General features: G+C 43.4%; 2 protein-coding genes across 3 annotated transcripts in view; one reads left to right on the top strand and one right to left on the bottom strand.

Moving 5' to 3' along the window:
- MDN1 (midasin AAA ATPase 1) overlaps window positions 1–13,324 on the top strand; it is a 183,195-nt gene that overhangs the window by 50,661 nt on the left and 119,210 nt on the right. For both annotated transcript variants that reach the window (XM_055258756.2, XM_055258764.2), the window contains exons 16-17: window positions 8,797–9,008; window positions 9,581–9,684. In XM_055258756.2, the coding sequence (XP_055114731.2) occupies window positions 8,797–9,008; window positions 9,581–9,684 (316 nt within the window). The remainder of the gene's footprint in view (window positions 1–8,796; window positions 9,009–9,580; window positions 9,685–13,324) is intronic.
- Window positions 11,546–12,084, bottom strand: LOC129470740 (large ribosomal subunit protein P1-like). Its single transcript, XM_063619476.1, has 2 exons — window positions 11,857–12,084; window positions 11,546–11,802 (listed from the first exon to the last, which is right to left on the bottom strand). Exons 1-2 carry the CDS (start codon window positions 11,947–11,949, stop codon window positions 11,638–11,640), a joined length of 258 nt encoding a protein of 85 aa, XP_063475546.1. The 5' UTR covers window positions 11,950–12,084; the 3' UTR covers window positions 11,546–11,637.

Here is a 13,324-nt window from a genome sequence, read left to right as displayed (position 1 = left end):
TATTTGAATTTATTGAGGAGCTCATGGGTGTGTAGATGTTTCTCGTCATTTTAATGAACACTTGAGGCCCTTGTTCTCAAAGGTCATATGATGGAAGAAGGAGAAAAAGCAGGCAAGTATGTAATCAATTAATGTTTGTGTATACAGTACAGTTGATCTAAAGTGTAAGTTCTGGGCCAGGCGTGGTGGCTCACACCTGTAATCCCAGCACTTTGGGAGGCCTAGATGGGTGAATCACTTGAGGTCAGGAGTTCGAGACCAGCCTGGCCAACATGATGAAATCCCATCTCTACCAAAAAATACGAAAATTAGTTGGGGGTGGTGGTGTGCGCCTGTAGTCCCAGCTACTAGGGAGGCTGAGGTGGGAGAATTGCTTGAATCTGGGAGGCAAGAGGCTGGAGTTAGCTGAGATTGTGCCACTGCACTCCAGCCTTTCTACCTCAGTTTTATTTTACTTATGTTTAGTTGGTTGAGGAACTTGGCAATCTGTTCTTATTAATATATATGATTTTTCATTTAAGCAGACATGTCTATACTGCCTTATATATTTATCTTTATTCTTTTTTTTTTTTTTTTTTTGAGACAGAGTCTTGCTCTATCACCAGGCTGGTGTGCAGTGGCGCGATCTCTGCTCACTGCAACCTCCGGCTCCCAGGTTCAGCTGATTCTTCTGCCTCAGTCTCCTGAGTAGTTGGGACTACAGGCACACGCCACCACGCCCAGCTAATTTTTGTATTTTTAGTAGAGACAGGGTTTTACCATGTTTGCCAGGATGGTCTCCATCTCTTGACCTCGTGATCCACGCACCTCGGCCTCCCAAATTGCTGGGATTACAGGTGTGAGCCACTGTACCCGGCCTCTTAATTCTTATTTTGTTTTTTTTGGGAGGCAGGGTCTCGTTCTGTCACCAAGGCTGGAGTGCAGTGGTATGATCATGGCTTAGCACAGCCTTGAACTCCTGGGTTTAAGCAATCCTCCTGCCTCAGCCTACCCAGTAGCTGGGACTACAGGCATGAGCCACCATGCCTAGTCTATTTCTCTCTATTCTGTATCTATATGTCTTTAGTAATTTCATACCATTAAGTAGTCCTAACATAAGTGGCATTGATCTTGTACTAACTGAACATGGACTGGGTCCTTCTCTTCTACTGTGAATTTGTAGTGTTATGTTAGCCATTGCAAGTTGTTTTAAATATAGTGAGTAAACAGGAGTACATTTGTGATGCAAATTGGTGACATGAAAACGTTGGACTCAAAATATGATTAACTAGAATTTGGTTTTGGTGCCAACTTGGTGAATAGTATATATCTGTTTTTCCTTGTTAGTAGGTCAGCATCAGTTATTAAAAGAAAACGCTACTTACATTTCAATTTGAAAAGATCACTTGAGCCTGAGAGGTTGAGGCTGCAGTGAGCTGTGGTTATGCCACTGTACTTTAGCTGGGATGACAAAGCAAGACCCTGGACAGGATCTCGCTCTGTTGCCTAGGCTGGTCTTGAACTCCTGGCCTCAAGTAGTCCTGTTTCAGCCTCCCGAAGTGTTGAAATTACAGACATGAGCCACCGAGCCTTTTCTCAGTTTTTGTGTGGTTGGAAATGTGCCTTGTTTTCTGTACTCTTACATTACTACAAGAGATTTAAATAAAATCTTTAACATATATTATGTTATAGATGAATAGGTGACTCCCTTGTTTAAGAATCATTGTAGAAGATGAGAATACCAAAAAGTTTTTAAAAAGGCAAGGGATTGGAGAACAAAATTCACCTGTAGGCAAGGAGATGGGATAGGGAAAAGATAAATAATCCTATCCTCAGGCTGTGTTGCTGGTTTCATCTGTTTTATAAGTTATGTTAAATATATTTTGCATGTGTCCAATGTGTTAAGTAATAACCTGGTTTGCAAATCTGGATCTTTTTTTTTTTTTTTTTTAAAGATAGGGTCTCACTTTGTCACCCAGGCTGGAGTGCAACGGCATAAACATGACTTATTGCAGCCTTGACTTTCTGGGCTCAAGTGATCCTTCCACCTCAGCCTGCTGAACAGCTGGGACTGCAAGCACAAGCCACCACATGCAGCTGATTTATTTTTAGTAGAGATGAGGTCTGACTATGTTGCTCAGACTGGTCTGGAACTTCTGAACTCAAGGAATCTTCCCGCCTAGGCCTCCCAAAGTGCCGGGATTACAGGCACTGTAGCTGGTCTTGGATTTTATTTATTTATTTAATTTTAACTGGTTTTTTTTGGACAGGGTCTCACTCTGTTGCCCAGCCTGGAGTACCATGGTGCCCTCATAGTTTGCTGCAGCCTCTACCTCCTAGGCTCATGTGATCCTCTTGCCTCAGCCTCCCGAGTAACTGGGACTACAGATACGCACCACCACACTTAGCTAATTATTTTCTATTTTTTGTAGAGATGAGGTCACACTCTGTTACCCAGTGTATTCATTTGTTCTCACGCTGCTGATAAAGACATACCCGAGACTGGATAATTTACAAAGAAAAGAGGTTTAATTGACTCACAGTTCCGCATGGCTGGGGAGACCTCACAATCATAGCACAAGACAAGGAGGAGCAAAGTCGTGTCTTACATGGATGGTGGCAGTCGAGAGCTTGTGTAGGGAACTCCCCTTTATAAAACCATCTAATCTCATGAGACTTACTCACTATCATGAGAATAGCATGGGAAAGACCCACCCCCATGATTCAATTACCTCCCACCTGTCCCTTGCACAACACGTGGGAATTGGAGCTACAATTCAAGATGAGATTTGGTTGGGGACACAGCCAAACCATATCACCCAGGATGAATCTTGAGCTCCTGAGATCAAGTAGTCCTCCCCACTCAGCCTCCCAAAGTGCTGGGATTACAGGCATGAGCCACTGTACTTGGCCTTTTTAGATTAATTTAAAAAACTTTTAAAAATTATTATTATTATTATTATTTTTTTTGAGACAGGGTCTCACTCTGTCACCCAGGCTGGAGTGCAGTGGCACCATCAGGGCTTATTGCAGCCTTGACCTCCCTGGCTCAAGCTGTCTTCCCACCTAGGTGCTCCTGAGTAGTTGGGACTACAGGCATGTGCCACCATACCCAGCTGATTTTTTTTGAACTTCATAGAGATGAGGTCTCACTATGTTGCCTAGGCTGGTCCCCTGAGCTGAAATGATCCTCCCACCTCGACCTCCCAAAGTGCTGGGATTACAGGTGTGAGCCACCGTGCCCAGCCTAGATTGATTTTATTTATTTATTTGTTTTTGAGAGAGTTTTGCTCTTGTTGTCCAGGCTGGAGTGCAGTGGCATGATATTGGCTCACTACAATGCCTGCCTCCTTGGTTCAAGCAATTCTTCTGCCTCGGCCTCCCGAGTAGCTGGGATTACAGGCATGTACCACCACATCGGCTAATTTTGTATTTTTAATTGAGACAGGGTTTCACCATGCTGGTCAGGCTGGTCTTGAACTCCTGACCTCAGGTGATCCACCCGCCTCAGCCTCCCAAAGTACTGGAATTACAGGCGTGAGCCACTGTGCCCTGCCCTAGATTGATTTTTGAAGCAATTATTGTTATGGGTAAAGATACTTTATAAAAATAAGGGCCTTAGAAACCATCAAATTATTTACATTATAGCAAATTGTTTTTTGCTTTTTGTTAGTGTCCATTGTTCATTACCTCCTTGCTTTTTATTCTTTAGTGCTTCTTGCTTTTTGATTAGTATTGGCGTGATATGTCTTTTTCCTTCATTTAATTTTAAACTCGTTTTTGTCATTTTATTTAACATGGGCGTCTGGTAAGCAGCATGTAGACCTTCACATTACCTGTAGGTAGAGACATAAATTTGAAGAGTTGCGGGTGGGGACAGCCCAAGAGAATCCTTGAAAAAGAGTAGAGGGCATGGAAGACTTAGATATGGCAGATAAAATCATTCCAGAAAGAGAAAGTCTAGCACTAAAGGGCAAAATACAGAGTGCGTGTTCATAGCACTTACTATAGGGAATGGGCTTCAGAGGGGCAGCCGCTGAGGGAGAAACAGTGATATATTGAGAAGGACCGGTTACCCTGGAGAGCTTGGCAAAGGAAGAAGAAAAAAAAAGACGAAAATTAAAGATATTGTAGAAATAGCAATAAAGCAGCCAATCCTCATCTTCCTTGCCACCCACCCATAGAGCAGTCTTTAAAAGAAACTGCCCAGAAGAGGGTATGGCAGGAGCATACAATTATTTGAACTTAGAACCCTGTCCATGACATGAAGAGAAAGGGCTTATCATTCTAATTACTCAGCATGTACATTTTACGTTCTTTTTACACTTTTTATTGTTTCACATGTTATAATTTTGTGTAGCCATTCTCACATGAATGCTTACGTGTGGTTCCAGTGTATGTAACAGGTATAAGCAAAGTTATTTTCCATGAAGGCAGGTGTTCTGGACCTGCTGCTTCTTGGCATTTAAATGGCTCCCAAGGTGCCTTTCTGCAGAAGACGGTTTGAAAATCTTGCTCTTTAGTTGTTTGGTTGTTTGTAGTTTATATCCTCAGTTCTCTGAGGTGTCAGATTGGTTCCCATTGAATATTTGTGTTGCAGTTGCAGTTGATTTTGTTTTGTTTATTCTTTTTTGAAATGTATGTTTTTTTTATCTTTTCATGTATTGAAATATGTATTGACTTAAGGGCTTTAGGTAATACTGTGCTCAGCTTTAAATGAATGAGCTTTCCTTTTTTTTTTTTTTTCTGAGATGGAGTCTAACTCTGTCGCCCAGGTTGGAGTGCAGCAGTGTGATCTCAGCTCACTGCAACCTCTGCCTCCCAGGCCCAAGCGATTCTTCTCCCTCAGCCTCCTGAGTACCTGGGATTACAGGGGCCCGCCACCAGGCCTGGCTAATTTTTGTATTTTTAGTAGAGATGGGGTTTTGCCATTTTGGCCAGGTTGGTCTCAAACTCCTGACCTCAAGGCATTCGCCTGCCTCAGCGTCCCAAAGTGCTGGGATTACATGCATGAGCCACAGTGCCTGGCCTGAACGAGCTTTTCTTTAAGGAACTCAGTCTACTTTGAAATATTAAGCTGCCTTTTTCATAAATTCAATAGATCAATAATAACAGAGACATTAATAATTGTATTAATTTTATCTACTAACTCTCTATGGCAGTCATGTGCCAGGCACTGTTTTGAGTCCTTTTTCTGTGTTAACTTAGCTGGTCTTCTTAAAACCATGTGAGACACCAGACTGTTATTCTCCATATTTTAAACATGAGAGAACTGAGGCAAAGAGAGATAAGTCACTTATTCAAGAAAATGGCAGATCCAGGATTTGAACCTAAGCAGTCTTGAGTGTCTGTGTTCTTAACCATTACTCTGCTTCTTCAGTTAACTTTGGATCCCATTTATACTATTATTTTCAAGACTAGCAATTTTGGCCAGGAGCAGTGGCTCATGCTTGTAATCTCAGCACTTTGGGAGGCAAAGGTGGGAGGATTGCTTGAGGCCAGGACTTCGAGACCAGCTTGGGCAACATAGTGAGACTTTATCTTTACAATAAAAAGTTAAAAAAGTAAATAAATAAAAAGACTAGCAATCTTATTTAAATGACACATGTAGTTTGTTCAATTTCTCACCATTTTCACTGTTGTCGTTCTAGTTTATCTACTGTCTAGTCCACTGCATTGGTCTCTTATCTTGGCTTCTACTCCTAATCTCTTCATAGTCTTTTTTGTTTAGGAGTTACAATGATCCTTTAAAGTATAATCAGATAAAGTATAAATTTTTTTTTTTTTTTTTTTGTGGCGGAGTCTCACTCTGTCTCCGAGGCTGGAGTGCAGTGGCACGATCTCGGCTCACTGCAACCTCTGCTCCCGGGTTCACGCCATTCTCCTGCCTCAGCCTCCTGAGTAGCTGGGACTATAGGTGCCCGCCTGGCAATTTTTTTTTGTATTTTTAGTAGAGATGGGGTTTCACCATGTTAGCCAGGATGGTCTCGATCTCCTGACCTCGTGATCTGCCCACCTCTGCCTCCCAAAGTGCTGGGATTACAGGCGTGAGCCACCGCACCTGGCCCAATAAAGCATAATTTTTTATGGAGACAAGGTCTTGCTTTGTAACCCAGTCTGGTCTCACTCTCTTCCTCAGGTTCCTCCACTGAACTTCTCAGTCCATTTAGGATAAAATACAAAGGTTTAGAATAAAATGTTTGGTTTGTACAGCCCTTTATAATCTAACAGTGGTACTTCTTTTTTTTTTTTTTTTTTTTTGAGACAGAGTCTCGCTCTGTGGCCCAGGCTGGAGTGCAGTGGCGCAATCTCGGCTCACTGCAAGCTCCGCCTCCCGGGTTCACGCCATTCTCCCGCCTCAGCCTCTCCGAGCAGCTGGGACTACAGGCGCCCGCCACCACGCCCGGCTAATTTTTTTGTATTTTTAGTCGAGACGGGGTTTCACCGTGGTCTCGATCTCCTGACCTCGTGATCCGCCCGCCTCGGCCTCCCAAAGTGCTGGGATTACAAGCGTGAGCCACCGCGCCCGGCCTAACAGTGGTACTTCTCTGACATCATCTCCCACCTTCCCTGTGTTGCTGAGCTCCAACCACTTTCTTCTGCTTTGCACCTAAATGCTTGCTATTCCTTCTGTGTGGCCTTCTTGCACAGATAACTGCTTAGCTCACATCCTTGCTTGACTTAGGTATCCTTCAAATGTCCCCTCCTCAACAAAGCCTTTCCTGACTGTGATATTCAAGTTACCAAAACTCATATCACCCATTCAGCTTTTACCCTACATTATGTTTATAGCAGTTAAGCTACTACTTGACCTCCTGAGCTTGAACAAGCCTCCCACCTCAGTTTCCCAAGTAACTGGGACTACAGGGGCACACTGGCATGCCTGGCTAATTTTTGTATTTTTTGTGGAGACAGGGTTTCACCGTGTTGCCCAGGCTGGTCTTGAACTCTGGAGCTCAAGCAATCCACCTGTTTAGCCTCCCAAAGTGCTGGGATTAATAGGCGTGAGCCACCGCACCTAGCCTATTGTCACTTTCATTTGATTGTAAGCTACACAGGAGTAAGACCTTGTGGGTCTTGTTGACTCAGTGGCTAACACATATAGCAGGTGCTCAAAAAAATTTTTATAAAGGGATGAGTTCTTGCTCTGTTGCCCAGACTGTAATACAGTGGTGTTATCATAGCTCACTGTAGCCTAGAACTCCTGTGCTCAAGTGATCCTTCTTTCTTAGCCTCCCAAGTAGCTGAGACTACAGATGTGTACCACCACACCTAGCTAATTTTTAAATTTTTTATGGAGACAAGATCTTGGCTTTGTTACCGAGTCTGGTATCAACCTCCTGGCTTCAGGGGATCCTCCCGCCTTGACCTCCCGAAGTGGTGGGATTACAGGCATGAGCCACCGTGCTTGGCCTCAGCACATTTTTTGTTTAATAAATGGACTAAAGAAATGCCTATACTAATGTATTAGTGCTATGAGTAAGTGAAAGTGAGTTTGACGTTCCTCTTCAACTTTTTCTCTTTGGAACTGCACTCTCAGATTCAGATGCTCAGTATCAGGCCATTGGGTTTTACTCATCTCATTGTTTCTCCCTCACTAGGCCAGTGAGTCAGCAGTAATCCATCAGTTCCCTTATTATGTTTGTTGTGAAACATATTTTGGTACCTTTTAAGTTCTCAACTTAAATTATTTTTCATGGAAATAAAATTTATCTCATTCTTCCTGAATTGTAATGGTATGCCACACAAAATTGTATACTTAAGATTTTCTAGGAATAAGTAGTGCCTCTTAGACATCGTATGTTTAAGCTAGAGCAATGTTTTTCAACCTTTTAAAAAAATTATCTCTTACCTCCCCCAAATATTCAAATTTAAGTTAATTTCCTAGCTCCTTAGCCAGAGGAATTTAATGCTAAGGAATAATGAAGAATCTAAACACTAAAAAGTACAAGTTGAGCTTTGGAGTACCACAAACCATTGCAATAGCTAAGATTTTTTTTTTTTTTTTTTTGCGTGCCCTACCCTAATTTTTATCCCATTGAAAGCAGTATCATTGTTGCTCTCTCCTACTCTTCCGTTTTCCTAACTGATAATATGTGGGCTGTGTTTAATTTACATAAGTAAATCAATTTCAGATATTTATTTTTACTTGGATTTTGGTCAACCTTAATGAAATATGGGTGGTTTTTTATTATGCCGTATACATATTTATTTAGACATATTGGTAAAATAAATGATGTGAATTTTACTATTCAAGTAGAACTTTCAATTTATTTTTATTTTTATTTTTTTGAGACAGGGTCTGGCTCTGTTGCCCACGCTGGAGTGGCAGTGGCATGTTCTTGGCTTACTGCAACCTCTACTTCCTGGGCTCAAGCCTCCCACCTCAGCCTCCCAAGTAGCTGGGACTGCAGGTGTTTGCTACTGCGCCTGACTGATTTTTGTATTTTTTTTGTAGAGACAGGGTTTTGCCATGTTGCCCAGGGTGGGCTTGAACTCCTGGACTCAAGTGATCTGGCCACCTCAGTGTCCCAAAGTGCTGGGGTTATAGATGTGAGCAGCCATGCTAGGCTAGCTTTTTTCATAACACTGTTTATCTAATAATAGTTTTTACCTTCATTATGGACCCTTCAAATGCTTGGGATGGGGGAAAACAGATTACAATTTAAAACTGTAATGTAGATTTTAAATATTTCAGTAGTATTTCTGACATTAATTAAATGAAATCTGAGACCTACTCCTATTTTCTGAGCCATGCTTTCTAACTTCTGTTAACTTCAGAAGTTTGTGAATCACATTTACCTGTGTCTGTTTCAGTTATAAACCGGTGGACCATAAGCTTATTTGGCTACCCTTACGGGAGGCATTTGAGGAACTCTTTGCTCAGACATTTTCCAAGAAACAAAACTTTACGTTCTTGGGGCACATTCAGACCTGTTACAGACAGAAACGGTGGCATGATCTCCTGAGACTAATGCAGCATGTACACAAGTCTGCTGTTAACAAGGATGGAAAAGACAGTGAAACTGGTAAGGATGTGACCCAGGCTGCGATGGGGGAGGGCATGGGGGCTGGGCTTTAGTTAACGTATTAGTTTTGGGGAAGAGTAAAGCAATACAAATTGGAGCTTTCTAGGACTTTGGCAGAAGTGACAAATTATGAAGTATTGTGCCCCATTATTCACATGATTTCCACAAAAACAGATGACTGGTAATGCTGATGTGCAAGTACTATTTAGTGGTCAGTAAGGCACATTTCCTCAGAAAAAGCTTATTTCTAAGGAGCTGGATTCCATAGCCAAGAGGCTTTTGCTGGCTTAGTTTACTTCTGTGTGGTTCCTTATCTGTAAAGCAGGAATAAAAATAACTAGTCCAGAGGGTTGTTGTGAGGGATAAATGAGGCAGTTAATACATACATATTCATACATGTGGGCTAGTTAGTGTCATGTCTGGCATTTAGTTAGCATTATATAAGTTTTTAGACTTAGTGTTTTATGTAAGATGCTTAATTTTTGTGTGTTTTGTTAATTGTATTTGTTTGTTTAAAAGTTGTATATATTACAATTCAAAATGTGTGCTAAATTCTTGTCTTTCTTTTTTAGGGTTACTCATAAAAGAGAAATGGGAAGCATTTGGTCTTAGACTCAACCATGCCCAACAACAGATGAAAATGACTGAAAATACCTTATTGTTCGCATTTGTAGAGGTATTTCTGTTTTCGTTATTTAGTTTATGGGAACGTTGATTTTATGCAAAACACAGTGTTTCAGGCAGGTTACTATTTTGTATTGTCTTAATGAAATAATGATTTTGGGGGAAGATTTTGAAAAGTGTCCTTCATGGTAATTATGGCAATTATAAAGTCTTAATGAGCACCATCATTATTTAAATAAAAATTTTAAAAGTACAAATTGATAAATTATAATTGTATATATTCATGGGGTACAAAAGGGTGTTATGATTTATGAATACAGTGTGGAGTAACTAAAGCTAGTTAACATTCCTCATCTCAAATACCGTTTTTTGTGGTGAGAACATTTGAAATGTACTGCCTTAGTAATTTTGAAATGTACAAAACATTATTATTTATGGCATGGTTGCCATGCTATTCAATATCCATCTCAAAGGGAAGAAAGCTTATTTTTTTCTGTCTAATTAAGGCTTTGTACTTTCTTTTCTTTTCCTTTTTTTTTTGAGACAGAGTCTCACTCTGTCCCCCAGGCTGGAGTGCAGTGGCACAGTCTCGGCTCACTGCAAGCTCCGCCTCTTGGGTTCACACCATTCTCCTGCCTCAGCCTCCTGAGTAACTGGGACTACAAGTGCATGCCACCATGCCCGACTAATTTTTTGTTTTTGTATTTTTAGTAGAGACGGGGTTTCACCGTGTTAGCCAGGATGGTCTTGTCTCCTGACCTCGTGATCTGCCAGCCTTGGCCTCCTAAAGTTCTGGGATTACAGGCATGAGCCACCGCGCCCGGCCAAGGCTTTATTTATTTATTTATTTATTTTTTTGAGACGGAGTCTCGCTCTTTCACCCAGGCTGGAGTGCAGTGGCGCGATCTCGGCTCACTGCAGGCTCCGCCCCCCGGGGATCACGCCATTCTCCTGCCTCAGCCTCCCGCGTAGCTGGGACTACAGGCGCCTGCCACCTCGCCCGGCTAATTTTTTGTATTTTTTAGTAGAGACGGGGTTTCACCGTGTTAGCCAGGATGGTCTCGATCTCCTGACCTCGTGATCCGCCCGCCTCGGCTTCCCAAAGTGCTGGGATTACAGGCGTGAGCCACCGCGCCCGGCCCTAGCCAAGGCTTTATACTCTCATTACTCTATACTCCCTAACTCTCCAGCCTCTGCTAACTACCATTCTGCTGGCTGCTTCTTTGAGTTCTGTTGTTCTAGATTTCACATGTAAGTGAGAACATGCGATACTTGTCTTTCTGTGCCTGGCTTGTTTCACTTAGCATAATACTCTCTGGTTCTATTTATGTCATAGCAAATGACAAAATTTATTTCTTTTTTCAAGCCAAATAAGATTCCATCAGATTCCACTGTTTGTATATATGTATCTATACAACATTTTCTTTATTCATCTGTTGATGGAGACATAGGTTGATTCTTTTTTTTTTTTTTGAGACGGAGTCTCGCTCTGTCACCCAGGCTGGAGTGCAGTGGCGCAATCTCGGCTCACTGCAAGCTCCGCCTCCCGGGTTCACGCCATTCTCCTGCCTCAGCCTCTCCGAGTAGCTGGGACTACAGGCGCCCGCCACCACGCCCGGCTAATTTTTTGTATTTTTTTTTGAGACAGAGTCTCGCTCTGTCGCCCAGGCTGGAGTGCAGTGGCGCAATCTCGGCTCACTGCAAGCTCCACCTCCCGGGTTCACGCCATTCTCCTGCCTCAGCCTCTCCGAGTAGCTGGGACTACAGGCGCCCGCCACCACGCCCGGCTAATTTTTTGTATTTTTTAGTAGAGACGGGGTTTCATCGTGGTCTCGATCTCCTGACCTCGTGATCCGCCCGCCTCGGCCTCCCAAAAGTGCTGGGATTACAAGCGTGAGCCACCGCGCCCGGCCTTTTTTTTTTTTTTTTTTTTTTTAAAGTTCAGCTTTTTATTGAACACGTTATAAAAGAGGTTTAGTCAAAAAGACCAAAGCCCATGTCATCATCAGACTCCTCGGATTTCTTTCTTTGCTTCCACTTTCTTCTCCTCAGCTGGAGCAGCAGCAGTGGAGGGGGCAGGACCTCCTGCTGGTGCAGCACCAGCTGCTGGAGCAGGTCCACCGGCCCCTACATTGCAGATGAGGCTCCCAATGTTGATGTTGGCCAGGGCCTTTGCAAACAAGCCAGGCCAAAAAGGTTCGACATTTACACCGGCTGCTTTAACGAGGGCATTGATCTTATCCTCCGTGACTGTCACCTCATCGTCGTGCAGAATGAGGGCCGAGTAGATGCAGGCGAGCTCGGAGACGGACGCCATGGCGCGGGCGAGTGTAGGGCTGGCGCTGCCGGACGCGATGCTAGTCGCCGGATGAAGTGAGGGCCTCACCCCAACGCGGCCTTAGCTTCCTCGGAAGGACCGAGCACCTTGGCGGCAGCTGAGGGAAAGCTGTATTTTTTTTTTTAGTAGAGACGGGGTTTCACCGTGGTCTCGATCTCCTGACCTCGTGATCCTCCCGCCTCGGCCTCCCAAAGTGCTGGGATTACAAGCGTGAGCCACCGCGCCCGGCCTCTATATCTTGACTATTGTGCATAGTGGTGCAATGAACAGGGGATTGCAGACATCCCTTCGACATACTGTTTTCAGATTTTTTGGGGGAATACCTTAGAAGTGAGATTGTTGGATCTATTATTATTTTTAAAGATGCAATTGATGACAGCTAGTGAACTCTGGATTCTTTCTCTTGCCATGTGTGTCTCCGGGGAAAGAGTGTGTGGATGTGAGAGAGGGATTTGGACCCGTTCACTTAATTGCCTCAATTTTAATCCCAGGGCATGGACATCTCTACTGTTTGCTGTCCTGTGACCCTGTAGGAAGGATCAACTTGGTTTAATATTTGTGGCTTGGGCATTAAAAAAAAAGTTTGTTTCTGTGACAGTCCTTAGATGAAGCCCTAGAGGAAGCAGGAGTCTTACTTGATGATGTTTTAGTAACAGAGGTCTACTCAACCATACATTATGGGTGTGGAAAATTTGGTCATCAGAATTATTCTTTTTTTTTTTTTTTTTTTTTTGAGACGGAGTCTGACTCTGTCACCCAGGCTGGAGTGCAGTGGTGCAATCTTGGCTCACTGCAACCTCTGCCTCCTGGGTTGAAGCAATTCTCCTGCCTCAGCCTCTGGAGTAGCTGAGATTACAGGTGTGTGCCACCACGCCCAGCTAATTTTTGTATTTTTACTAGAGACAGGGTTTTGCCATGTTGGCCAGGCTGGTGTTAGAACTCCTGACCTCAGGTGATCCACCCCCCTTGGCCTTCCAGAGTGCTGGGATTACAGACATGAGCTATTGCCCCTGGCCCCAGAACTATTCTTTTTTTTTTTTTTTTTTTTTTGAGACGGAGTTTTGCTTTTGTCACCCAGGCTGGAGTGCAATGGCAGGATATCGGCTCACTGCAACCTCCGCCTCCCAGGTTCAAGCGATTCTCCTGCCTCAGCCTCCTGAGTAGCTGGGATTAAGGGTGCGTGCCACAACGCCCAGCTATTTTTCGTATTTTTGATAGAGATGGGGGTTTCACTATGTTGGTCAGGCTGGTGTCGAACTCCTGACCTCCAGTGATCCGCCCACCTCACCCTCCCAAAGTGCTAGGGTTACGGACATGAGCCACCACACCCAGCCCAGAATTATTCTTAATAGGA

This window comes from Symphalangus syndactylus, chromosome 2 (assembly GCF_028878055.3).
Source record: "Symphalangus syndactylus isolate Jambi chromosome 2, NHGRI_mSymSyn1-v2.1_pri, whole genome shotgun sequence".
NCBI lineage: Eukaryota > Metazoa > Chordata > Mammalia > Primates > Hylobatidae > Symphalangus > Symphalangus syndactylus.
The sequence above is the reverse complement of the archived record's forward strand: the minus strand, read 5'-3'. Positions and strand labels throughout refer to the sequence as shown.

Excerpts from the sequence above, each read along its gene's own strand:
- LOC129470740 (XM_063619476.1), bottom strand. The coding sequence starts at position 11,949 with ATGGCGTCCGTCTCCGAGCTCGCCTGCATCTACTCGGCCCTCATTCTG. Across the intron at positions 11,803-11,856 it reads AGGATAAGATCAATGCCCTC|GCCCTGGCCAACATCAACAT; the intron begins GTTAAAGCAGCC and ends TTGTTTGCAAAG.